General features: G+C 43.5%; 1 protein-coding gene across 2 annotated transcripts in view; it reads right to left on the reverse strand.

Annotated features, from left to right (window-relative positions):
- CHST11 (carbohydrate sulfotransferase 11) overlaps window positions 1–27,141 on the reverse strand; it is a 171,313-nt gene extending 144,172 nt beyond the window's left edge. Inside the window, exon 1 of one of the 2 annotated variants that reach the window (XM_071551051.1) lies at window positions 26,910–27,141. In XM_071551051.1, the coding sequence (XP_071407152.1) occupies window positions 26,910–27,012 (103 nt within the window). In that variant the 5' untranslated portion in view covers window positions 27,013–27,141. Of the gene's footprint in view, window positions 1–26,894 lie in introns of both variants that reach the window. The other variant, XM_071551050.1, reaches the window with a different exon arrangement.
- Between the last annotated feature and the right edge of the window lie 758 nt (window positions 27,142–27,899).

Genomic DNA, 27,899 nt, shown 5'->3' on the forward strand with positions numbered 1-27,899 from the left:
TATTTAGGGTATGTTGCTCTGCCTCACTAAACTCCTTCCCAGACAGATGGAAGACAAGATTTCCCTCACACGGATCATGCCAGTTGCAGAACTACCCTGATGATTTCATGAGTGGCCACGGAAAACAATATTCAGCACAAAACACTCTGACCAGAACAGAGCTGCCCACATCCTTACTCCTTCCCTGTGACACAAGTGTCTGAGAGAAAATCTGGGAAACCAGATGTGCCTGCATCTTCCCCAAGCCCCAGCCAGACACCACCACCCCCACCCCCACCCCCCACCGCTGCCTGTGGCAATGCCAATATGAAATAGTATCAAGTGGTTTAAAGTTAAGATTAGCAATAGCAATGCCATTCTAGGGTCACAAGGCGAAACAAAAATTACAGCAACAGCAAACAAGCAGAAGCCTCACATCAACACAAACATACCCCATGGCCCTCAGTGATGCACACAAAGCCTGGGGCACAGAACTTCCAAGCTGCTATCCACATGCCAGGTGCCAGTCAATGTGACTTTTTCACTTTTGAGCACATACATACTTAGACTTCCAGTAGAGTAAGTTTCTATCATTCACTGTTGCCTCAATCTAAGTAATAAAAAAGAATTTAGTAAGCTGTAAGTGGGAGTGGCTAATATATGCAGATCTGAGTGCCGAGTCTTAGCAAGCAGGAATAGCAGAAGCTTTTATTTTAGAGTTATCAGAAAGAAACAGAATTATTGTGAAAACACTGAACTCTCAGCACCCTCCTTCCACAAAACTCTTAATCTATTTCTGCTCAAAGGTAAACTACTTTGCAGGTCTGTGTAACTGCAGTGGTTCCTGTCAGCTGCCTGCTCCCACCCCACCCTCTTGGCTGCCCAGCCAGGCTATGGATCCAGCACCTGCAAAGGGCCCCTGTGATGCACAGCCTTCCCCAGTGAGAAGGTGACCACACAGGTACATGCAGCCTCACCAGCGAGCTTACATTAGAGGGTAATGCAAAAGTACTGCAGCAGCTCTTCCAGAGAGAGACAGCTGTGGTGTGGTTCTGAAAGTTTCAGACAATAGGCAGAAATAGACATTAAAAGCAAATTCGAAATCAGGAGAGAAAACTTCTATGAAAACATAAGACAGCATTACTTGGTTTGACAAAAATTCAACTTCATTAACCCTATTAAAGATTTCTGTGTAAATGCACAGTCAGACACTGCTCAATCAGGTCCTCAGTGTACATGTTACACGAGACTACACCACCAGAGCAGGGGAGGGAAGGTTGCAACTACAATGCCACACTGAAAAACCAGTGGAGGCAGACCTTCAGTGGGGGACTAGCATAAGAGTTTCTACGAGAAACTTTTTGTGCTTTAACTAAAACAACTAAGTAAACAGAAGAAAACTGACACAGGAAGAGGGTCTTCTATCAGTGATATAGGATAAAGAAGTCTGCTTCTACTGACATACTGCAGAGGAGAAAAGATAAACTCAGCTGAAATACTCAGAGATTCAGTGGCTGATGGTGTACAGGACCAGAGATGAACCGGGGAGATGTATTTTGTTGCCTGACTCTGCACTGAACCCAGTACAATGGCGTACAAGCTACTTCATTTCTGTGCCAGAGCATCCTTCTCCAGTCCTGGCAGCTGAAAGAATACACATTTTGACTCAGTTCTTGTCTCAAACCAAATGAGCAAGCATTTGCTAGGATACCAAGACTCCTGTAATAAAAATACTTTTAAATGTGTTTTTGCCTTTTACTGACACAAACTGGTATCTATAGTCTGACTCTCACTTTGCACTCCCATTAGAAACAAGGGAGTTATTTTTCCACCCAGGAAAAAGACATATAGTGAGTCACTAGGACAGGGATGAGTCACTCTACTTCAGATGCTCTAGCCTTGTGATGATAAATGGCAAACCCCTCTGCAGTCTGAACCCTGGAGTCTCCTCCTCACACCCACAGAGCCCACAGCAAGGAAGGCCAGATCCTGCACAGCACCGCAGGGTTGTTGGATCCAACACACCTCTCACTCCAGCCTGGGGACCCGGAACAGCTCCCACTTTCCAGAGCCCACAAGTGAAATTATGCAGTAACCAAGTTAAGTGTGAAAAGCAATAGTGAATTTGAAATCTTGACAGAAAAAATCTGAATATTCGTTGGAAGAACCAAAATACTTGGAGAAGAGTTACTAAGTTATGAAAAGACATCTTTCTAGTTCCTAACAAGAAACAAGGCATCTATGACTGCAATGTAACAGAGCCTGGCAAAAAGCAACAGGAAAACAACTAGGCTGCCTCTGCCTTATACAGAGCAACTATTCACCTGGAGTTTTTTCAAATTAATTTTACTGCGTTGGAGTGCTTCAAAGTCATGTGCTCCCATGACCAAAAGTAACCACAATGATTTGTTTAAAACACAAGAATAAGCAATTTGCAGCACCGTGCTTAAAAAGCATCCTTGGTCCAAACTACCAGTGAAAAATAGAAGAGATGAACAGCAACTAGGGAAAACAAACAACACAAGCTTTATCTACTATTTACCATGGTATCACAAGTCCAACCTTTTCCAACTTCTATCATGTTAGGCTGGCCTTATTTTGGCACAACAGTGACAATAAGCAGTTTTCTGTTACTGCTTTGTACAGATACTGAGAACTGCCACCAGCTTGAAAGAATAAGTTTTTGTTGTACTACATGGTCTATGATCAGAGAGACAGCTGCAAGGTCAAGATAACAGAGACACACACGCTCACAAGGTAATTATCTGCTTGTAGAAGTCCCAGTCACGAGGCAGAGAAGCACTGACTTAAGTGGCCTCAAGGCAGGAAGAGATGGTGGCTCCTGCTCCATAAGGCTTTCATAGAAGCAGGATCTATCAAGGAGTAGCATCTTCTTTTAGATCAGGTCACTTCAATTAGATTCAACAAAACTAGTGAACTGAACTGACTTCCTTTGACTTCTGCTGCTTCTGAAGAAAAGCAGTTAATATCACAGCTTACTTTACCTTGTTCATCTCAACATCCAATTTTACTAGAAAAATGCTTTTATACAGCAGCTAATGTCTCATGGGCACATCCTAGTGGGAAAAACAATGCACTGTTATTATAGCAAAGGCCCCTGGATCAGGCTGTAGGACAAGAACTGTGTTCAATTTTAACTGGATCAGGCTGCAAGAAAGGATTCAGCACAGCATCTGAATGCTTAACCATACCCAGCAGGATGAACCAGTTTTAGTCAGATGCAGCCAAATGCTCTTTTAGCTAACTTTATTAGGGAGTGGCAGTTTGTTATAGCCAGAGAGATTTAGAGAGAAAACCTGCTGTCAGAACTCTAACAAGATCTTTGCAATTTTTCCACATTTTCAGGATGTGCTTTAGTCTATGTGCACCTTTTGCATTACACTCTGTAAGATCCCCCAAGAGATCTGTGATTTGGCCAAAAAAAGCCATTAGCAACAACCCCATGAACTGTGCCGTCATCTTGTCATATTTTAGACTTTTGGAATGATCAAAATGGGTAAATTTCTCCACTCTCAAAGGAGGCACCTCTCTCAGTGCAAACAATACAAGTGTAAGCTTTGAAAAAAGTGAAGAACCCACTCTGTTTGAGCCATAGCTAAGTACTTGACTTCTGCAAACAGTTCCCTGCCACAAACTGAAAAACGGGAAACAAAGCCAGGTGACCTCCCACCCCACAGATTACACTCAACAACTTGCAGGTATGCAACTCAAATTCCTTCTTTGTTTCCCAGCATCCAATGGAATGGATGAGTTTGGAACTGTTAGGGAAGTCATAAATAATTAACTAGGAGAGGGGAAGAAAGCAGCCTCTTTTGTTATGCTTCATTACATTTTGGTCTTTATTCAAACACTGGTCAGTTAATTATTTTTAAAAATCGGAATTGAAACTTCTTTCACGTATTAGGGGCACTGATTCACCTCCGCCTACAGTATCTATTTACCAAGAGATATAGAGCAGATCTGAAAACATGAACCTTTGTTTGACAAACAGGTTTCCCTTAGCCATTCCCTCAAGCATTCATTCATTTTAATGGTATAGGCTTCACATTGAAATTCAGCCTTGAAGATGTTAATTATTAGTAGTGTTTCATTGCTCTTGTGGTGTTCTACAGCAAATCCTCAGGAAATCTGTCATGTGCTTTATTATATACTGTAAAGCCTACCATGAGATAGGATAGTTTTGGGGTGGGGTTTCATAACCATTTAGTGCTTTCAGGGTGCATACCTGGTTGACATCTTTCAACTCATCTTGCTCTTCCACCTACATGGCTTCATCTCAGACACTTAATTTGCTCAACTCACATAGCCAAAGATTGTGCCTATCACACAATTCTCCAGAGGTTCCTTGGCGAGTCAGATTTTTATCATGTGGCTTTTCCATGTGATAGGAGACATTACAGCCTCCACATCTGGATCCAACATATGATACTGCTTGTCTAAGCAGAGCTAAAGCAAGTACCTCCAGCAGTCCCTGTCATGAAGCTTTTCTTCATTTATTCCCAACAAACACTCTGCTCAGGATAAATTTGCCCATCTGTAAAACATTTTATCTACTTCAGCAATGGCTTTGGGGACATTATTGAGTGAAAAGAGGTTGTAGTCAAGTATGAGTCAGTCTCTTCTGCCAGGTAACAAGTGACAGAACAAGAGGAAATAGTCTCAAGTTGCACCAGGAAAGGGTTAGATTGGGTATGAGGAACATCCAAAACATTATTAGAAATCTGTGGAAAATTGGAGTGCCTTGCTTCAGTACAATGTTGCTCCTGCAGAGTAAGGAAAAGTGAGCCAATACCAGTGAATTTCAGGCTTTTCCACATGCAGTTCTTGAAGTTTTCTGGCGAGCATGAAGCCCTTCAAGAAGTTTCAGATTTGGTCTCACAGCACATAAAAACTTGCTAACTTTAAACCATGTTTTAGGCTTTTTCAGTGTTGCCCTGAACTTCAGGGAACTGCGAATGCAATGCTGGAAACCACTGCGCAGAGCAACTATTATCAGACACTGCTATAGATCCAACATTGTGTTGATACATTCACCAGTTGAACCCAGATAATGTCAAACTACATCAAAACCAAAAAATCACACAATAGAAACTTAAAGGATAAAAAGGATGACTTAAAATTGGTCACTGTCATCACATACCCGGGAGCAGAAATGGGAAGAGAACAGAAGAGGAAATTCCTAAATACAACAGGGACAACACAAATTAAACTTGGAGCCATTAGCGCTAATCTATATTCAAATAACCTCCTAGACCTCATCCTAAGCACTGGATACAGCAGGAAAAGCATGGCATGTTGAAACATTGTATTTATAAAGGAAACACCCTCATTTGCCAGCTGATACTTCATAACCATTGTCACAAATTATCATTAATGCCCTGCAACCCCTCAGTCAACATAAAGCACATGCCAAATCTATTTTAATGTTGTCTCTAAGGAGGAGGACTGGTTGCCATTCCAGAAGGGCAGATTCTGTATTTAAAAAATTATATATATGATTACAATTTGGTTAGAGGTCTAAGAATTCTTTAGCATTTTGTAAATACTTTATGTATTGAATTCTCTGAATTCTCAGAAGATGGACCACGTTCTAATCTCTATATCTCAATCGTGGACTCCGATCAGGCTAATGACAGTACATGAGGAAGCAAAAGGCAGAGCCCACAACTGAGCTGGCAAGCACTTTGAACTTTGCTATGGAGAACTGGCAATTTCAGATGCTGCAGGTGAGCCAAATGATAATAATGATCCTGTAAAACCACGCAATAAAAAAAACCACCCAACATTGTTTTAGTTTAGTGACAAAGTCATGAGAAAATCTTCTTTTGGTCTATTCTTAAATAGTTTATCACAATGTCACAAAAAAAAGAAGTTTCAAAGTTTTTCCCCTCTCTCATTTTGCTGAATTTTTCTAACACAAAGCAGATGTGAAAGCAGGAACTTATTAAACTGTTCATTGAAGACAGCAATTAAAAGTGACGGAGGGCAATTGTGTAACCACGAGGTTATAGAGTCACTTTGGCCAAGAACAGCTTCACAAGGTGGAGGGGACACCAATACCCACAGCTGAGGGCCATGGGCTCCCTTCTGAAAAATGGAGAGTCACAAGTTTAATGTCCTCTGCTTCACTGAGAGCCATCTGAGGGATGCTCATTCATCACAACTGGGTAAAAGCAGATAGAACTCTCATTTTCAACTTCCTTAAGCAAGTAAACAAACGTGGGGGTTGTCAAAAAGCAGAGCTTGCGAAATCTAGCCTGGTGAGAAGGAGGAGGATGATTCCAAATACTGCTCTATGTATGTTTTTACACAATTGAGATGAATTATGTATTCAGATAAAACTACTAACTGAAATTGGAAATAATTTACAGAGATCCCAAAGCTGCCTTTGACAGTGCAACTCTTCACTCCTCAAAGAAGTTTTACCCACACCTACGCCTGTGATAAAGCCACTAGTGGGTAACTGAGGAATAGCTGACTTGTATGTAAAGCAATACCAGAGTGAAGGGAATACAAAAAAAGGGTTCAGGAAAAAGGACCAAGAACAGAAAAGCAATAAATACTTTGAAAACAACCCCTTTTTTGCAGCAGGACATAGGAAAAAAGAAAGAAAGGAATAGGTCATTAAGATTGAAAAGTTGAAAAAAGACAGAAAAAGATCAGTTGAAGTAATTTTTAATGGAAGCTCTCCTAACACCAAGAAATAAAATAGAATGGGAATGCTGCAGTGTTTTATGCAGAGGAACAGTTCAGTGATTAAATAAAATAAAACACCAAAGGCAAAGGATTTGACTGGCTGTGGAGTCATGCCTGATCAAAAATGTTTAATTAAGACTCTGGGGCTTGTTGGAAAGCCACCAGAGACAGTTTGAAACAAAATCAAGTTTTCCTAGAACCACCAAAATTCTGTGTTGTTAGGAGCATGTTGGAGGTCACAAAGCTTACACTAAGCTTGAAATAAAAAATTAAAGAAAAATAAAAGAAAACACTTCTCATCTCATCTGTGTTCACATCACAAAGCATTCCCAGGAAGCCTTTGCTTGACAGCAGACCCTAAAGCAGCTCAGACTGATATAGATCCTCTTGGCTTTCAGCACTGTCTGTGCCCAAGGAAGATGTAAACGTGACTTAGAACCAGAACTGTTTTCAGCACCCAGCCCACATTCAAGGCTTCTGAAGTTCTTCATAAAAAAATAGGAAATCTTCAATTTATGTAATTACTCATCCTTGCCAAAAATGCTTCCAAAACACAAGAGCGATCATAAAATTTGGATCGCTAATGAAGAAAAAACTCCTTCTGAGCTCTTTGGATCCTGCCAAAAAAAGACATATCCGTTATTGCCAAATGTTTCGTTCTTGCAATTTTCAAACAGACATGCCTCTTCCCTGTACCAATCTTTAACTGGCTCTGTTACAGTCCACTCCAGACCGACTTACTGGAAAGGGAAAATAGATGAGAGAAACTATTAAAGATGACAGTAAATCTGCTTCTTGCTGAAACTCATCAGTTCTGATGGAGTCGAGATAGGGCCACACTGACAGGTACATCTGGCTGCGGCTGTGCCTGGTATCAGCTACTCCCACCTCACCACTTGTTCATATCCACAGCTCCCCAGCAGCTCACCACAGCACACTGACCTCCTGCACCAAGGCAGTAAACTCACTACCAACTACCTGGGGCACATGCATGCACATACACCCCTCCAAAAAGGAAAAAAGGTTTCTGACGAACTGCCTGATCAAACAGGCAAGTGCCAGAGCTGCCAGAGCAGTGGAGCCAGAGCAGACAACCCAGAACAAAGACAACTGGATGCAGGTGACATGCATTAGGTGGCATATAGATAACTGAAGTAAGAAACACAGAATGGGTCCAAGAAAATGAACAAACTCACTCTTCACACGCATTTAGTTATTTTATCCTCAATTCTTTTCACAAGTATTTCCCTATGCTCTCTGCTTGTGACCTCCCGACAGTCCTGTGCTGTTTGTCCTCACCTCCCAGCTGTCACACTGTAGTAGCTGTAGAACATCACACGGATGAGGAGAGGCAAGAAGATTATTCTATGGGATGAATATTTTTCCCATTGGGGATCGGACAGAAGACTTTGATCTCCACTTCAGCTACACCAATGACTTGATTTAGAAAGTTATGTCTGTAAACATGATTTAAAGGTGTAACTTACAGCTACAGGAGTGTCTGTAAACCTGTTTCTAAAAACATTCTCTGCATTGGCTTTCATCACCGTAATAGCCATAAGCACATTGGTGCTATGTATTGATGCAGTGGCAGCTACAAGCTGCCATCCTCTCAAGGCCACCAAATCCTGCATGGCCTCCCTCCCTGAGAGAGGGCAGAGCATCCCTACTCACAACTGCTCCAATTTCAAATATAGGTAAAGCCATTGCCTTAAGAGATCCATCTTTTAACTCCATGACAATGTTTCCCTTTAGCTAGAATTCTCCATGTCACTTGCAATTTTTTGTTCTTACTGGTCTCTTCTTATAATGTTTAAAAGTGCACAAAGAGTTTCACCTTCCTCTTCACTAAGTCTTTTAAGCTTCAAAGACTGAAGATTTTCAGTACAATGGTGCATTTTTCACTTGAAGTTACAGTATGCAACAAAACCCCCGCTTTAAAACAAGATGCCTCAGTCTGACACTCAAACTGGAAACAAAGTGTTATTTAGTCTTTGATCCTCAATCCCAACTCACAAGTCAGCTTTAGAACCAGATTCAAAATTATCAAGGACCAAACCCTAATTCAGTTGCAAACATGACCCAAATTGTCAGTCTTACAATTAAGATCTGCTCGGCAGAGATCAACATTGTATAAATTGACATAAATTTTAATTCTTTTTTCCTGAGGTCTAACTTTCTACAGCCAGATCACTCAATAAACCTTCCATTTAAGCTCCAGTTAAACTTTGGCTTCTCTGGAACTCCAAGCTCAAGACTGAGCATTTTGATGCCATGAAATCTGTCTCTTTTAGACAAACATAAATCAGGAGAGGGTTTTTTTGCTGATGATGCATGAAGATTACACAAGATACAGTCATTTTTCATGTCAGTGATGCATCTGTTTTCTCTTCTTGCCTCCCTCCCCTCAAGACAGGAGAGCCAGCAACCACCGTAGCCTGCAGCTTCCTTCTAGCATTGTAATAGTCCCTGGCAAAGCCAAGCAGCATGACTGCCTATGTTAGTGCTGTTTTGCAGCAATGCTGGAAAGATTGAAAAAAATACCAAACAAATCACACTGGTCAGTCTTGCTAGAAACATCCTAGGAAACTCTCCTATGGCTTCTAAGCATTCTTGTCCATCCTGCCAAGTAATTACTTGGGATTTCCAGTCCTGCACACAGATGAAAATGTCTTCCTTAAGATACTGTCCCTGAGTAACAAATTTCAGGAAAAGGAAAAGCAGTCAAGTGCAAGACAGCTAAGAATGGCAAAACACAAACCCTAACAATACTAATCAATATTGCATCTTAAAAATGTGGTCTTCAGTAGTAGAAAATAGCATATTAAATTGCTCATAAGATTAATAAATTCCTGTCATAATAAAATTGAGAGACATGTAATTGAGAATTAGGGGAACTTGTCCTTACTACTAAGGATAAACGGCTCTCACTGTTACCTCCCAGTTTATTCTGAAGTACATTTTAGCACTGATCACCCACTCCCTACAGTGGTGACTGTCAGAATGAAAAGCACTGCAAAACAGTCAAAGAATATTAATTTACAAATTAACTAGGATACATAGCAAAAGAATAAAAATGTAAATTAGTAATTAAAGTTTTACTTATCCGTTTATTATACCAATACAAACTTGCAGAATCTGTTGCTAGTTAGGTTGACATTTCTTGGCTGAACCCACATATGTTTCTTCTGCTCACTCCTTTGGAAATACAATTCCCTCCCTCCAAACAAACCTTCTGCAGAGCCAAGAGTAAGGAAGCCTCAGTGAGCATCTGCTCCCTTTTTCCGTACTTACAAAAAATTGCTTCTCTTGCCTTAACATCAAGCTGCAGGCAACGGGTCAGAGCACACTTCCTATGTGCATCCACAGGTTCCAGTGGTGTTCTTTATTTCATGAAAGCATTTCTTTTAACAATATTAAGTTCAGTAATCTCTTTTTAATTAAACTTAAATTCAAAAAACCCTATCTGGTGACACATTTCTTCTCAGTACTAATGACCACTAATGGGAGTATTTAAAAATCCAACATTTTTAAAGCAAGATGTAAAAATCCAATTAGGCATGTGCTTTGATCAGGTTTTGCCTGTTTCACCACCAGTTCCAGCTCGAGAAGCACACCAACATTAACTGTAAGGAAAGTCTGTGCTGGTTTAAAGGTAAACCAGCAGGAGAAATGAACTCAACACAAGAGAGACTATAAGTCAGAGCCACAATTTAATAATAATATTACAAAAAACACACTGACACAAAGGGAAATTGCTTTCAACTCACAAAACCTAGCAGTATAACCCAGTGTCCTGGGGCACAAACCCAAAGGGGTTTGTTGGCCCTTGTGTTGAGACCCACGTGGTTCCTCCAAGTCCAAAGCAAAAGGAAGTGAAAAACCTGTTGGTGCAGGTGATGGCTGTAGTCTGGTCGAGAGCGGTGGTCTCCTCCTGGGGAGGTCCTGCTGCTCCTCTGGATCCAACAAGAGGTTCCCAAGGTCTTCTTACCCACCACTTATGTACTCTCAGGGAGCACCTAGTCCCTCCCCCAGGGCGGGGACTCACACAATGGGTGATTAACTCTGGGAGTCATGGGGTATCCATGCCCCCCCCCCAGGCTGGGTGTGAAGGTGCTAATGACTCCCTGGCCAGCTGCTGCTAATGGTCCACTGTCCTTGGGAAATGAATAGAGGGGGTAGAATACACAGCTTTAATCGCTCCCACACAGTGTTAACTGGTCCTGCCTGCTGAACTAGGACAAAGGCCCAGCACAGAGTGGAGTGGTGTAGTTTGCATTCCAGCACCACCACAGCCAGATAAAAGGGCCAGCAGGTTCATGGCAGAAGAAGAGGAAGCAACAAAAGCCATGGCCTTCAATGTTCTTGCATGTCACCAGCTAACTCTGACAGGGATTGTACGCTTGTAAAGTCAGTCCTGACACTCTCTGAACATGTGCCAAGCTCTGTGTGTCCATTTAGAAAAATGTAACTGGTTTTCTTTTGCATAAATATTCATGATGAAATCCCTACTAGGATCCATCTACGTAATGCGCTTCCTTTCTGCCCCCAAAGCATCTTCACATTTAACATGCAAAATTGGGCAAGTCTAAGAACCAAGGTTAACTCATTACAAAAATATGAAACCCTTACGATCATGGTGCCACAACAACTGGTAGAGCAAATTCTTCTCACTGCCTACCACGCTGGGCTCACTCTGTTTCTGTGCTCCTCTGCAGCACAAGGCCACCTGTGATGTCTGTCAGAAGAGCTTTTTCATAAGTCACTAAATTAGTAGATTAAAAAAAATGAGCTAGCAAACCTACTGCCAGGGGCCTGAGAGCACCAAGAGATCTCAACTGCCCTGACCAACAACCCTAGAGCTGCACCTCTGTCACCAGGACCATCTCTTCCTTCCTAGCTTGCTTGTCCTTCTGCTGTCACTGCCCAAAGGTATGATAGCGCAGTAGTAAGCCTGGAGCTTGGTAGATCGAACTTTTGGCTCCTCCAGCCACTTCCTGAGTAGTTATGGGCATATGCAAGGAAGGAGGTTAATTTTATTGATTTGGCCATTTTACTGCAACCTGGTCTTTCAACATAGCAGATGGTCTGCAAAAGCCACTGTTAGCAGCACTGTTCAAGAACAGTGCTGGGACACAGCTCATCCTGAAACAGATGTCGCGTCCACACTGCTCACAGAGCCAGCTCAGCCTAACAACCTACACAGCAGGACACCTGTCTGTTCCAGCAAGGAGGCCAGCTGAACAACCTACCAAGCACAAGCTCATTGTGTTGGAATAAGGCATTTCAAGATAGGCAGGGAAGAACACAAATAGGAAGCTATGGACAATCTATGCTTGGCTTACCACGCTGCAGACACAGATAGACGGACTCTTACTGTGGCAGCAATGGAAGCGTGAGTGTCCTCTCCATCCATACCTTGGAGCTTCCATAAAGTCTGTATCTGACACAAACCCATTTCAAAGCAACTGCAGAAGTGAAGTGGTAAGTGAGATCATGCACAGGCTCACACTTGAGTTTGAATAAATCCATCAGAATCACCAGTTTTGGTAGTCAGCAGATGTCTTCAGCAGTACCTTGTTTTTCTATTGTGCTGGTGCTCTATTACATGTGTTGCCACTGCACGTCAGGCACATCAGACTCCTGCCCTCAAGATCTGGGCTGCAGTGTGCCCACCCCTGGAGTCTGCTTCAGCAGAGCCACAGAGGGGGAGTGGGCCCTGGCACTGCAGAAGACCAAAAACGGAGATAAAAGCAAAGCAGGAACAGGCTCCTCCTTCCTGTCAGCTAATTGCTATGGTCCACTTGAATATGAACTCACCTTTGCAGCCTCTGTTACGGATGAATATCCTTCACAGTAAGTCCTAGTCATCCTTTAGCCATGAATGTAGAAACACAAACATGAAGTTCTCAGCTCACATCCATTTGCACCATGATCTCCTCGCAGCTGCCTCATATGCTGTTTCTTGCATATGAGAAAGTGAAGATGCATTTGGGGTATAAACTTAACTTGCAGTTTTGACCTCTCAATCTTGTATTGCACTGACAGATTATTGACAGCCTTGGAAGGCAAAGCTTCCATACTTCCTGGGGTCAACCTCTTCTCCCTAAGGGCTGACTTATTTAATTGCTGCTTTCTATGTCTGTTATAATATCCAAGTCTTATTTTCTGAACTTGACAACATTTTCACATGATAGAAAACAGCAAACCACCCACTTGCCAAAGGGCACAGGAACAGATGGGAACTGAAAGGGCTATTAAATAAATTAAACCTGTGAACAGTGGCTGTGTGCTCAAAGACCAGCTTCTTTAATTTCCACATGTGCAGTATTTGACGTGGCCACAACACCTTTCCAACATGCCTTCACTTGAGGAAGATGGGTGTACATAACTATATCATGCTTAAAAACTCCCTGCAGCTAGAAAACATGACACACATGACAGAACCCTGCTGTTTCCAGCACAGAAGTTAAGGGGGGCGGGGAGAAAGGGGGGAGCGTCCACACTTATTTTTAGGCTATAATTGAAATTTTAAACTAGTCCCTCTTTTGAACATTTAACATTGATATAGTGTGCTGGCAATCTACTACAAGCCCAAACTTGTGACAGAGCAACATTTTTCATATTTCAATGCAAAATTAATCTCTGACAGACGAGCAAGAAGCAAACAAAGCCCAAAATTTCAGATGTAGGTACATCTTTTGCTATACTTATTTGTCTATAAGGGAGACACAGAAACTTGTAGATCAGCAGGGGGGGGAAAACACAGGAAAAAAAACACTTCTAGATGCCTTGCAGCATTGACGGAAGACCTGCCTCTTCAAAATGCCTCACTGCAGCTCACAGACTAGAGCTGTTAGTCCTACTGAGCTGTGGGAAACAATCACATGTGTTCAGTAAGACACATGGGAAGTTTTTTATGCTTCCAAGACTGAGGTAGAAAATACCTTTCAAACACATTAAGTAGCATCAATTTCCCCACCTTGCACTGGATGGAGCATTACCTCCAATGCCTCAGACACTCTCAGGAACTGAAAAAGGCTCTAGATTTAAATGTGAGGCCATTCAGAGCAGTAGCAACCACATCCATGACATGCTACCACGGTTTTCTGTTTCAAGGAGTGAACATCAGTGATGTCCCACAGCCACCACAGAAAACATGGAGATCTAAAAGGGATGGATCTGGCAGAGCAGCTGCCAGAAGATGTGACACATCACACAAACAGCTGATACTACCTTCTTGATAAGTGATAGGAACTTGGACTTTAAAACTGCAATAAAATAAGAATGAGCTAAGTGCAAGGACCAATGCGTCTTACAGAACAGTAATTATTTTAATTTACATCTATGTTAGTTATGGACATGTGAGTAAAAACTCAGGATGGCTCATATACCTCAACCTTAACACAAGAGTTTTGCTGACATAGGAAGACCATACAAAGGATATGCTTTCATTATATGTGCTCTTTTATTTTCTTCCTTATTTTAGTAAAATAGAATTGCTGGCAAAACCTCTAGCAGACCTGAACACAAAGGGAAAGGAAAACAAAAAGGAAAGAGGCAGGCCTCTTTTTCACTTACATTGATCATCAATCCAGGAAAACTTCCACTGGTAAAAGTTGTCCAAGCACAACACTATCTGGAGCAAGACAGACTTGTTATTCCAAAGAGATTTCTAAGCACAGGCACAGCCTCCACCTCAGTTTGTCTATGCCCAAACCATAACATGACATCTCAACAGACAGTTGTATAATAGCATTGTCATGAGACTCCACCTAGACAGTTACTTTTCTCTGTTGAACACTGCATAGAAGGTCACCTTTCCACAAAAAAACAAGGCTAACTGTTGCTTACCTAGCGCAAGGGAGAAGGTAACTGAGTAACAAACTAGCTGAAATTCTGTCTGCATGGGGCAGGAAAGAACTGGCAGGAACAATTCCTCTACCATCAGGCTTGTAGTCAATGACTGCATCTCTCAAGCAATGGAAGCACCAGACGTCTGATGTTTCCTGCAGAGCAAACTTTGTTGTACTCAGCTCGAAAAGGTGAATGTTTTGCTCCTTGCTTCCAAGCTCTACTTATGCAACCTGACTTCAAACTGGACGTGCAATGCTGAAGTATTAGAAGCCACCAAGCAGAATTACTTCCTAAGCTATTGAGGGCCTTTGATGTTTTTCTTTCACGTATGCCTTCAACTTTTGATCCAGAAAAGAAAGGTCATTCAACATTTTTCAGGGCATACACGAGGAAGATTTACACTTTAGAAATCTAAACACAAAAGCCAAACACAGTGAAAAGTTAGAAACAAGAACTGTTTATGCCTCTGCTCTGTAGTACAACCAAACAGAGAATGCCTGTATCTTAGCATCAGGACTCAGACGCCCTGGAGCACAACTTGTGGTCTTATGGAGGCAACACTTTGTATAACAGTGATCAAAAGGAGCTCTCAAAGCCCCATGTATCTGCAACAGGAGCATTTTCCTGGCAGGAGCACCACAAAGGACACAAGACAGTCAACAAGAGTCATCCTCACAAGCAGAGAGAACACCTGGAGGGGGCTGCAGTGGTGTCACTTAGCCTGAGTGCTGGGTCTCGGGTTGTGTCTGACATCTAGTTTGTACTATGGTCTATTCCAACCCTATAGGGGATTCCAGCCCTTAGATCACACAAGCTTAGCAAAACCACCCTCCTCTCCAGTTTTATTCCTGAACATGCCACTATCCTAGTGGGAAAACATTAAACAACACCTGCATACACACCCTTTCTGACCATGCCCAAGTTTGCCCAGCTATAGAGTGAAAAAGAAAGCACAGACCTACTTTGTGGACCACTTTTAAGACTTCTGATCAAATTAAGTATTACTAACACAGAAGTAGACTTGGACCCAATTCTCAAAGATCTCCAGGAACGCTGCTCCTGACCTGCCGCTAGTGAAAGCTTTCAACTGCAACAGACACCAAGAAAGCACAAACCCACTATTAACCCACATACAACACTTATGGCTTGATCTTCAGTAGTGTTTCCAGGCTCCCAAAATGGTGGAAAAGTACACCAGGCATAAACCATTTTGGCAAGGTAAGAGCAGCTGAGGTACAATCTGTTGACAAGAGATCCCCTCACGGCTGGAAAGGGAATGTGAAATAAATCTCTTGGTCATATCCCAATGAATGCAGAAACAAGCAAAAGGTCTGAAGAGTACAAAGAAAACTAAAACGAAGGGGGGAAAAGCCTATGTAAAAACTGGCAGTGGGAAAAACCCCAAGCTAGTTTGGACATATAAGAATTATGGCCTGTTTCCCTTGGTGCCCAACCACACTGGGGGGAATGAGATGCATTTCTAGTTGCACAAAGAGTTCTCACAGTAATGTGTTACCACACTGGCTGTAGCATTCTTGAGATGGATGAGGCTGTAAGTCACTGACATTATACTGATGTATGGGCTTCGTGCATTACTAACCATTCAGAAACCATAGTTTCACGTATATTTCTGTTTTGCGAACTGTCCTGGCATCCTCTGCAAAAATTCTCCTTTCTCTACTCTGGAAGATTTTAAGAAAAAGTGTTCAGAAAACAGGCACAGAAAAAGGAAAGACTCATCAGAAACACTGATGTGTTTTGTGGGATTAAAAAAACTCACAAAAACCCTCACAAGCTGGATTAAGACAGCCAAATATGAAGACAATTTTAATTAAATCATGTCTGTCTCATATCACCCATTTCAGCTCATTTAGTACCTCAGAAGAGTTTTAACTCAAAATAGCTACCAGCTCCAGAAGCCCCAACTTTTTCCCAGTTTTTTTCTCTAATGCAATTACATTTTTGCAGTCACACCAGAAATATTAATAGCCTTTTCTGTGCAAGATAGAGAAGCTTACAGCAGGACAAGACTTCGATCATATTGATGATCTGCATGCTAATGGTTACATATAGCTTATGTGTCAATGGAATTTCTACTGAAGCTATTGAAAATAGACAGCACCCCCTTCAACACTACAGCTGTGCACCTCTATAGGAAAAAACTTCCAGTCACCTGACTGCAGAAAAGACTCTGTGAAGGATAAGTAAGTGGGGAAAAAAGAAAAGCAAAGCTGTTACTCTACTGTATATTGCTCTGTAGGAAGACAATGAGAAAAATTCTGCTTTTTGTTACAGTACCTTGGATCCAGGATTGGTAGAACCAAGTGAATGGAACTGACCCAAATTTAAAAGGGAGAAACAGTTCAGAGCTCCACCCAAGCCTGCCATCCTCTATTTCTTCCTCCACAGGGGGTGTGTGCCCTTGAAGCAACTCAAAAAACCTCTGCTCTAGCACAGTAGGCCTGACCCACTACTCACTAAAATCAACTGAAAAGTGACCATTGACTCCTCCAGTCCATCATTCAATCCAGCCACCAGCAATTTCAAACCACTCAGTGTACATCATTCAGGAAAAAAAAGTCATAAAATCTTATGGCTTGCCCAAGACAAAACCCCAAACCCAACAGCCCAGCAGGGAGCTATGATCATCCCATTTGAGCTTCCCTAACCTTGCCACAAAGGATAACCAAATCTGATGCAGGAAGGAATGTGCAGAGGCAGAGATCATGTGGGCACAGTCCACAGGATTGCCAGTGCCACAGTGGCAGGAACTTGGCACAATGTCTGGCTGATTGGTCCTGTAAAACAAGTACTAAAAGCAGTGAATGGGGCACAGCAAAGCCTGGGAGGCAGAGTGTGTGTGTCCACAGTCACCCTTGCAGTACACCATTCTCTGGTGTATGGGTCCCACTTGATCAGCAATAGCGTCAACCTCATAATTACATGCACACATACACATGCTTAATTCTAAAGATAAAGTGCTTATCGCCATCTGGAAACTCAAATGTATCTTAGAAGTTAATCAAAACCAAAATACATAATCAAGACAGGTTTTATCAGTTTTATATTTATGACCCCAACTGACACATTTTATTAATCACCAAGTGTTTAAAAAGTGTTAAGGCCCACTCCCTCAGTTGCTATAAATTCTCTGCTCCCACTTCCCAAACAGGCTGTAAAAATATAGATTAGTAGAAGGACATATTCGGCTCCTGTTACCCACCAGCGTGGGTGCAGAATGTGCTATTCCATGTCAGGTCACTTGAGATGATGCAGACATTTTTGTTCTGCCTGCATACTTTAAAGTACTATAGTGCAAATAGTCTTTGAAAGGATTTGAACTACTTAAAGCTCTTTGTTTTAAGACAAGGTATCATCCATAAGATCCAATTATAGTCACCTTATTAATTATATGTCTACCTTGCCTAATTCAAAAACCCCTACAAGCTATCCATTTTAAATCTTTCGATTGCCTTATACAATCATTTATCAGCCCAAACAGCATGAAATGACTAGCTACAGTGTCATTTATTAAATGAATTCAGAAGGCATTATTCTGAGGGTCCTGAGAAACCCACCTTTCCACAATCTACAAAACATATCTTGATTTGTCAATGTCTTAAAAATTAATAGAAACTCCTTTTAAAATAAAGGAAAAAAATCCTGTACTTTTTAAAGAATACAATGTGTTTGAGAAGTGAATTGAAACCAAACAAAGCCTTTTATTCCTTGTGGGTGTTTATAAGTGGACTGTGCAATTAAAAACTGTCATCTCTCACCACTCAGACAAGAAACACAGAAAGACACAATCTTTTGATATTAAGATATTTTAATATGGCATATTTTAGCCTGGGACAAAGCCCAAAACAGCAGCAGCAGTTCCTCTGCAGGTTAAGCACAGTTGAGGAAAACAATATCCTCCTCCTTCATCCACCAGAGGAGAGAAGGGGGGCCTGGTCCTGCAAAACCACACATCCATTGCTTTGCTCACATCCTTGAAATCAAGGCTACTTCTCACTGCAAAATGAAGAGCAGACAACACTTACAGGATGTGAGCATTTCATACCTGTTTTTGTACAGTGCAGCCCACCTACCTTTGTGACATTTGTTGGATGGAGTTACCATCTCCCAAGCCCCCGGAATCACAGTGCTGTGAGAAATTCTGTTCAATTGCATTGTTTGTATTTTCCATTTCCCCCAGCACCTTCTTTTACGTTTTTTCATAGGAGTGTGAAGCCATTGCAGCAGTGATTGATAGTAATGGAGCAAAGTCATCCTTCAGTGTTTACAGCCCAGCACAAAAAAGATGAAGGCTACCTTGAAGAGTCACTCTTACTGTTTAAACTGATACACTGATAAAATATAAAAACTCCTGCTTTTCCACAGCCTAGAAAGAATTCATAAAATCATTACATCTGTCAAGCTGGGTGTTTCCAAACATGTATAAGTTGAGAAGGAATAACAGAAAGGAGAAATCACACTTACTACTCATTTCAATTAATAAAATAACAGACACCTATGTGGAGCCTTTGGTGCTTCTGGGATTACTTTTAATAACAAAGAACTTGATACTCCTTACAGCGGCCTTGTTAGGAGAAAGGGTTTGTACTTCAGAAATCAATGCATTTGGATTACTCAGGCCACCAACTACAGATTTGGTAGAGAGTGTGAAGTTGGGTGAGTGCACGTTCACATTCACACACATTCGTGTGTGTAGCCACCTTTTTTTTTTCAGTCAGCATTTTGTAAGTGCCCATGCTCAGCTTTGTTAGTGCAGAGATTCAAATTTGTCAGGGAAAAAAAATGAAATACAAAGTTTCCAAATCTAGCCTCAATGGTAGTTAATTAGGAACACTTTACTTCAAATGTTTCAGTATCAGCCATCTAATGGTATTTCTTTTAAATAACATCCCCCTTTGATGCTTACAAACTAAATGTTAATACCTCATTCAAGACCTCATCTCTAATGTGTAAAATTAATATGCCCAAAAGCAAATCTGTCATTTAGAATCATAGAATCATAGAATCATAGAATCGATTGGGTTGGAAAAGACCTCCAAGATCATCGAGTCCAACCCTTGGTCCAACTCTAGTTCATTTACTAGATCATGGCCCCCAGCGCCACGTCCAATCTGCATTTAAAGATCTCTAGGGATGGTGAATCCACCACCTCTCCGGGCAGCCCATTCCAATGCCTGATTACTCTCTCTGTAAAAAATTTACTTTCATTGCTAACATTTGGCACAGTGAAAAAAGCAACCAAAAACCCCATTATTATTTTAAAATTAATAAAACCTAGAGATTTAAATGTTAAATGCATAAGACAGTGAAATTTATTCAATACAAGGAAGCCTCCCTGACTCACATGACACAAAGTTTGCTTACTGCAAAATAACAAATGCTTGTGCTGCACCTACTTCTACCATGTTGTTTATTCAAAGTTAGTGTATTACAGAAGTGAGAGCCCTGTCATCCACTCTGGCTCTCCAACACTTGCCACCACAGAGCTTTCCAGTCCTCTGAGTTCACAGAGGTTAAATAAACCAGCTCCCACAGACATGCCTGCAATTCCCATGTTCTGTCCGAGGGGCTCCCCACCAGCCTGCAGGGACCAAACTGGACATCCCAGAACGGGCAGAGCAGGGGATTTACACTGTCACAGGACTGCCAGCACCCTCCATGCTCTTATTCCTTACAGATAAGTGCTCATTATCTGTGCAGAGGTCACCTTTCATTAGGTACTTCCCAGTGACACTACAGGTGGTGTGACAACACGAGAGGACAAGTGGGGAGGGAGCTGAAATCTAACATAGTCCATTAATACGAAAACCTACAATTTGAGTTTGACAGAAGGGAGCATATGGAGAGGGCAAGAAAGCAAACCACATTCATCGATCAGAGTTAGATGAAAAATGGGGGATAACAACATTACACAAGAGAAGTGACCCAGAGTCCAAGCCTATATCCAGTAAAATTTTGATTTATCCATGAAACCTTAGTTTCAGGTGCCAAACAATTACATGAAAGGGGGAACACACTGCATTCTTCACTGATTACATTCACAAAATTGAAATCCAAGAAAATCCCTATGTCTGGAGGTATGAACCAGAGATAATTAGGAACTGAATTGTTTCACTGGTTTGCAGTAGCCTCCGGTGGTCTCATCTTCTAGTTAAGAGCATGAGGGTTGTGCAAGAAACAACACTTTGTCACATGCAAGCATTCTGCCCCTAACAAAAGGGCACTATCTCTAACCTGAATACTGAAACACAATGAGGATTAACCAAACTCTGCAATTTGAATTGCAACTGTAAGGACAAACACATTGTCCACAAAGATATTACAGGAGCGGACTCCACAGGGAACAAGAACAACCAATAAAACATGAGCGAGCTTTGAAATGTTATCCTTGTAATTTACTACGTTCCTACTGAATCTAAATGACCCACCACAGACATCTCTTTTCCTTTATCCTGGACACACCAGGTCTACAAAAGTAGACGATTCCTAAACTTAATTTTATTTCTTTAATGCGAAGGGAGAAACTTCTGCCCTTTTTGGTTAATTTGAACTGGGCCCATCACCCATGCATCAATGCCTGATATTATGTATGTTGACACTTGGACAAGTCACACGCAGAACTCAAACATTTGCTTTGAACAACACAAATAATCAGAAAGAAAAACCACCAGATTCAAACGGTTGTGTCCCCCAACCCAGTCCTTAACTCCCTCAGGATCAACTTAGAGTTGATACATAATACATATGCATCAGCCTAAAAGGCTTGAGAGGAGAAAAACTGTGCTGAAATGACATTCACACAAGGACGACTGCAGCAGCTTTGTCAGGCAGGATTTGATGTAGTACATCTGGCAACAGAGTCAAACAAAATACAGTAGTGTTGGCTTTGGAAAAAGTAACATGGATCTAATTTCTTCCAATTCTCTGAACCACTTTTAGAGTTAGTTCCATGGTACAGTACAAGATAAACTACCTATCACTTCTGAAAAGTAATGGAAACAATTTAAGAATTCAGAAACATGCTCTTATTTCTGAATACGAGATAAAATTGAGATACTAGTTGCACCTGATCGACTGTATTATTTAATTTGTTCATAAAAAGCACTGGGAATTTCTGCTCTATATGCTTTTTTGCTAGGGAAAAAACAGTTTCCATTCACATTATCTCTGTAAAAGTTACTTTAGCTAAGTCATGACACTTTTACATCTGTGAATAGTGTCAATGCTTTGAAAGTCGGCACATAGTTTCCCAATATTGATATACAGTAATAAAAAAAATAAAATTGCTTAGAGAAACCTACATGGAAAAAATGTAACTGTGGAGTAATAAATATCCTGATAAGTTAAAATGTAATAAGACATTACTGCTGACAGTAATTACTCTGGTAATTTTTACTTAAACACATTCAGAGACAGAGATTTGTATTTCTTAAGGTCAGCAAGCAGTTGTTGCAAAAGGCTATGCTCACACGTAGTGCGACAGAAAAAGCTGCTCTTCCAGTAAGATTAATATTCACCAACCAGGGAGATTTTCACCAGATACAAAGGGCAGTTTAACTCTCAAAGCAGTTCCAGAGTACTATTACCTTTGAGAAGAGGGACCAGAGTAAGTTTGCTCACACTGATGACAGTTGCATGGAAACCTGTGAAATGCTTGCAGGGACACCAATGGAAAGATACAGCACAGTCCCCTCCCAGGCACACAGCAGGGTCTGTGCCTGCGACTGGGGGAGGAATTTCATTGCATGCAATTAAATGAGGGCCAGTTTCTTGTGGCTGTCAAATGAACTCCATTTCTCTGTATCCCAAACAGAATAATTTAAAACCAGTATACAGGGTCCATCAAAGGAATGCTACACACCCACTGCTTTGCAGATCTCATTCTCCTTTATAAGCAGGGGAGAAAGCAAGGATCAATTGCAAGATGGGAGACTGCTGCACTGATTTTCAAACAGAATCTACCATCAAAACCAACGGTGAGCTTGTCTTCAGATACAAGGAAAAAATTCCCATGCAGTCTGAGTTGTTCTGACATTTGAGCAAAGGTAGATATCTGTCATACAGTGTTGCATATGTAACTGAGATGATCATGGACAGGAGGCAGGTCTGAGGATCTAACCTTTGCCAGCATCCACAGGAGAGCACTGAAAGTCTAAAACAGGACATGAAAAACGAAGAAAAAAACTTCTAGTTGGAAGGAGGAGATCAGGTTAAGAATAAGTTACATGTCTCAGGTAAGATAAAGATAGCACTAATTATGAGGAATTTCACATTTTGAGGATCCCAACACACTGGCAGTCTGACTCTCAGCCTAGCACAGCAGCTATTGCCTGACTGACTGACTCACAGTCCCTCTGCTCACTGCAGCTGGCATGCCTACAGAAGAAAGAAAACACATCTGTGAAAGTGTAAGCAGGCTAAAGACTAGTGAGCAAACTGATTTCACAGGAAAAGCAGCAGATAAAATTATGATGGGCTGTCATATAAACCCCAAAGACTGACCTATTTCACACAGACAGAACATCCAGGAGCATGGAGCAATAATCAGCTTGCACTCAGTTATCTAGACAGCACATGGCAGGAGCGTGAAGGGGGAAAATATTCTGAGCAAAAGAGCAGGGGAAAATTAGCTATACATTGCTGTATGTCCAGCTATAGCAAACACTGCAGAATGTTTTTTCAGAAAAGGCTAGACAGGCGACACTACCACTTCCTTCCACAGGAACAAACAGACTCCTTAGGCAAGCCACAACAGCCAGAATCATCTCCAAAGTCTTCTTTACAGTGCTCCTGAGCTCTGGAGAGCAGCACTGTTCACCTTCACTGTTCACATTTACCACTGGCTCCCCAACAAAGAATGGGTACGGAGCCATAAAAAAAAGGGGGGGAGGGGAGCAAAAAATACCTGATCTCCTTCCAATATGTCCATACGAATATGGTGGCATTTAAGATACAGCACAAGGACCACACATCAGAATCTTTTGGGATGAAGCTTAGTTCATCTTCCCAGCTTCAGGTTTTGTGTGTGTTTGTGTTGTATTGGGTTTTTTTGTTTGTTTGTTTTAAAGAAAGGCTTCTGTTAATTGTCATTTATTTATTTATCCCAAAGAAAATAAAAAGCTGTGAGAACAAATTTGTCTCTTGTGTTTCTAGCAAGAGTTCCACATTCAGACCTCCTAAAATGGAAAATTCCCATCTAACAGAAGGAAAGCTGTCTTGTTCCCAAGGGGGTTGGACTCATCATTTGGTGGCCTTCTGGCATCTTTCACCTTCGCTGTCTCACAGATAAACTTGTTCAGAAAGCTTTGTAAGCAGAGCCTCCTCTTTACCAACAGAACTCCAAGGGGGAAGAAATTGACAGTAAGAAGCTGACAATTCTTGCAGAAAACTTAACTGAAAACCTTATTTTTTCCAAGCAAAAGATATGGGGGGGAATTTTTCATCTAATTCTGGTTACAAACTGCTCATGCTAAAGAGCATGATAAGCTACCAACAACAGTGATGCTGGCAAGCCGGGATATGAGAGACAGCTCCCTCCAGCAGCTGTCCTAAGACTTGCTTCAGCAGAGACCAGCCAGAATTTAGAACACCCTACACAACAAAAGGACATTAGCCAAAATTTTGAAAGCTCTTAATACATCCAGCCCCATCCCATCTGACATGCACACTGCCCAGGGTCCAGCTCCAGTGAATTTAGACATACATCAAGAAGGGTTACAAGGGCTTATCTTAAAATAAAAATCTAATTCCTAAAAGTTATCTCCTGCCTAGTGTACATCACATTGACTGGTCTACTACCTCCATCTCTCCAGATCCTTCAAGAACTCTACATTCATCTCTCACTTGCACTACCAAGGTGGTAACACATACAGCTGCATAATAGATACCTGGGAAAGCAGCTGTCCAAGCCTTACAAACCATGTGTAACTCAAGCAGGCACGCTCTATACAGGACTAGAGTAGGGCTTAATAGCTTTCCAGCAGTTTCCACAATAGAAACAGCCCACAAAAAAGCAGAATCAGCTATGATCAAAAAGGTACAGTAAGGGTTCTAAGTAAGGGTGATCTATTTATTTCCATATCTACTCTGCTCACACTAACAACCTAAATATGTGTCAAAAATGGGTGCATGTTATCCTTCCAGTGATTTCACAACATCACATTCCCTCCTCGGAGTTTATGCTAAATCCTTTGAATTGTACTAAAATCTCAACCTATTTATAGCGTCACAATACAATGAATATAAAGCCATAATCTCCAACAGTTAACTACAGAGCACAGTGAGAGTTCTTAAAAGGCATTTCTCCTACATTCAAAAATTCACAGAAGAAGATTTAACCCAATCTCTCACCTACTGCATGCTGAGTCTGTATTTCAGCAGTGTAATTCATCTGACACAAGGGGAAATAATAAATCTTGGCCAAATTTTTGGAATATGTGTGCAAACGATATTATCAGTGGAATTCTATTAAACTGGTGAAGCTGTGTTACAATCAACAATTCTGCAGAGTGCCTTGAAGACCTGAAACAAAGCGTTCTCCAGGTCTGCTAAGGATTGAGCACTCCTTGTGAAACCAGTAAGCACGGGGAAGACACAGCAGGAAAGGAAAAAATATGCTAATTTTTCCAAGAAGTTGGCAGGTATTAACACAGATGGGCACAATACAAGAACACATCCATCAAGCAAATGATACCAACTCTGAAGGAGCAGACAGCTGATAGAACAACACCAAATGGGACTTGGCTTCACCACAGAACAGCATATCTACTGACTCCTAATTCTATTAGTGCATTAAGCCTCAACCATTTGATAAAAATGTCTACCAAAACTTAAAGGAAAAATAATTTTTCATAGAATCATTTACATTAGAGAAAACTTCTAAGATCCAGTCCAACCATTAACCCAGTGCTGCCAAGTCCATCACTGAACTACACCCCTAAGTGCCACATCTACATGTGGCAACTATGGTAGACATAAGCAGCAAAGGAGAGAGTCAAACTGAATAGGTCCTTTTTCTTTTTACCAAGCTGCAATTCCTTTATCAGCTACAGCTCTATGCGTGTAGCCAAGACACTTGAGAGCTGACAGCAGAGATTAACAAGTAAGGCTAAGACTCGCCTGCCGAGGAGTGTGGCCACTCTGTCAGCTACAGCTGTTGGCCCGCAAGAGGTATCACTCCCTCTTACAAGCCTCGCTCCTCTGCTCAGCGTGTCAGATCCCTACAAAAAAAAACATTGCAATTGCCATTTCCACCTTACTTTTCAGGCAGGAAAGGGAAAAAGTGAGACAGACAGACAGATCAAAATTAATTTTTTTTGCCCTGCTGGACAGATTTTGTAGCCAAGCTGTATAGAGCAGCCTCGCTGCAATCCACGACGAGTCTGTGCGCACAGCGGACATCGCATGCAGTTTCCACAGCCCCATCCCACCTTTGTGTGAATCAGCAGCTGACCTACGTGGGACTTCCACGAGAGCGAGCATCCGCTACCCCTATAGAGCTCCATCCCTAGTTTCTACCGAGCTTTTAAACTGGAGAAGTGAAGTCGCATTAGGTACCCGGCGGTGGATCCGAGGACACCCACGCACCCCATACGGCGCTCGGCAGCCGGGGTCCCTCCGGACACCCGTGCCCAGCCAGCGGCCACCCGGAGCTCCTCAGGCGTCCGAACACCCGGACAAGGCAGGACCGGGCAGCAGCGCCCGCAGGCAGGGATAGCCTAGGCAGGGCAAGGCAGGGCTGGGCAGCCGTCCCCGCCGCTCCGGCCAACTCGGGCAGCCTGCGCGGAGCTGCTGCCGGCGGTGCCGGTGCCGCTGCCCGGCCGCGGTGTCCCTGTCAACTCCGAAAACGAAAAGCAGGGAAGACGAACACCCGCGGTCCCGGACGGGTGAGGGGACTGGGGGTCCCGCTGCCGGCGGGGAGGGACCCGCGGGGGCCGGGCAGCTCCCGGCGCCGCTCTCCGCCGCGGCGGGGTCACCAGCCGCTGCCGCGCCCCTGCACCGGCATGGAGAGGAAAACAACACAGTTTTGCAATAACCCAACTTTCCTCCCTCCCGCGGGAAGTTTTTCACCGGGGGGCGAGGCGACCTTCCCGCGGCGGCCGGAACGAGGCTGCAGAGATGTGTGCCCCGCGACCCCGCCGAGCCCCGCGCCCGCCGCAGCGGCGCCGGGGGGCGAGAGCCACGACCGGCGGCAGCCACCGAGCGTTCCCGGGAAGCCGCAACCTGCGCCGGCGGGGAGCGGAGCGGGCGCGGGGCAGGCGCTGCCCTCCCATCGGCGCGGCCAGTGATGCCGGTGCGGTTCTGCGGTGCCGGTGCCCTACCTGGGTGCAACATACTTTGGAAATAGAAGATGACGAGGATGAAGGAGCCCACGGAAGTGACCAGGACCATCCTGCACACCCGGTTCATCCTCATTATTTCCAGCACCGCCGGCTTCATGGCGTGTCCCGGCGGCGCAGAGAGGGGCGGCGGAGGGCGCACGGCCGGGCTGGGACCGCTCCGCGCCCGCCCCGCTCCGCCCCGCGGAGCCGCCGCCGGAGGATGCCCGGGCGCGCGCCCCGCGCCGGGGGGCGGTAATGCTGCGCTGGGCGTGACCACGGCGCGCGCAAGGCGGAGGGGCGCTCTGCGCCGCGCGGGGGGAGGCGCGCCAGGCGGGGAGCCGGGGCGGAGCGCGCCCACCCCCCCCGCTCCAAGGGCAGAGATGGTCCCGCCCGGCGGCGGGTGCGGGCGGGGACGCGCGGGCGGCCCCGGGGGCGGCGGCCGCAGGGACAGCCCCGGCAGGGACGGCTACAGAACCTCTCGCCGTCTACCGGCACCGGGCGCTGCCGGCCCTGCCCCCGAACTTTGGGGGTCACTCTCCCCCTCTTCAGGGGCTTGGGGTCTGGGCAGGAGCACCCACCCCCGCTTGGCTCTGCCCCGCGACCCATTTGTGGGCAGGAATTCACTTCTCTCACTCCGCTATGAGTGTGATGCCTGTCACTCTGCCAAGCCTAAATGCCACCGCCCAGGTCTTCCCTGGCTCCAGGTTATGCTGCACGCAGCCGCTGCCGCCCTGCGTTCCCGATGTCGCGCTGTCCCGGCCGGGAGCCCTGCGTGGTCACAGGCGGTGTCCACATCAACTTCCCGGCGCTCCGAGCCATCCCCAGCCAGCAGTGCCACCTGGCCTGTCCGAAATGAAAGCTCTGTTTGTTTGTGAGAGAGACTTTTAAGTTTTCTGCATTAACTAACATTGCTCATTTGCCCAACAAAAGGTCCCTGCCCCGCGGATCGCGCACCGAAGGTGGATCTGCCTCTGGGGAGCCGGGAGCGGCACCAGGCAATGAGAT

This window comes from Pithys albifrons, chromosome 3, assembly GCF_047495875.1.
Source record: "Pithys albifrons albifrons isolate INPA30051 chromosome 3, PitAlb_v1, whole genome shotgun sequence".
NCBI lineage: Eukaryota > Metazoa > Chordata > Aves > Passeriformes > Thamnophilidae > Pithys > Pithys albifrons.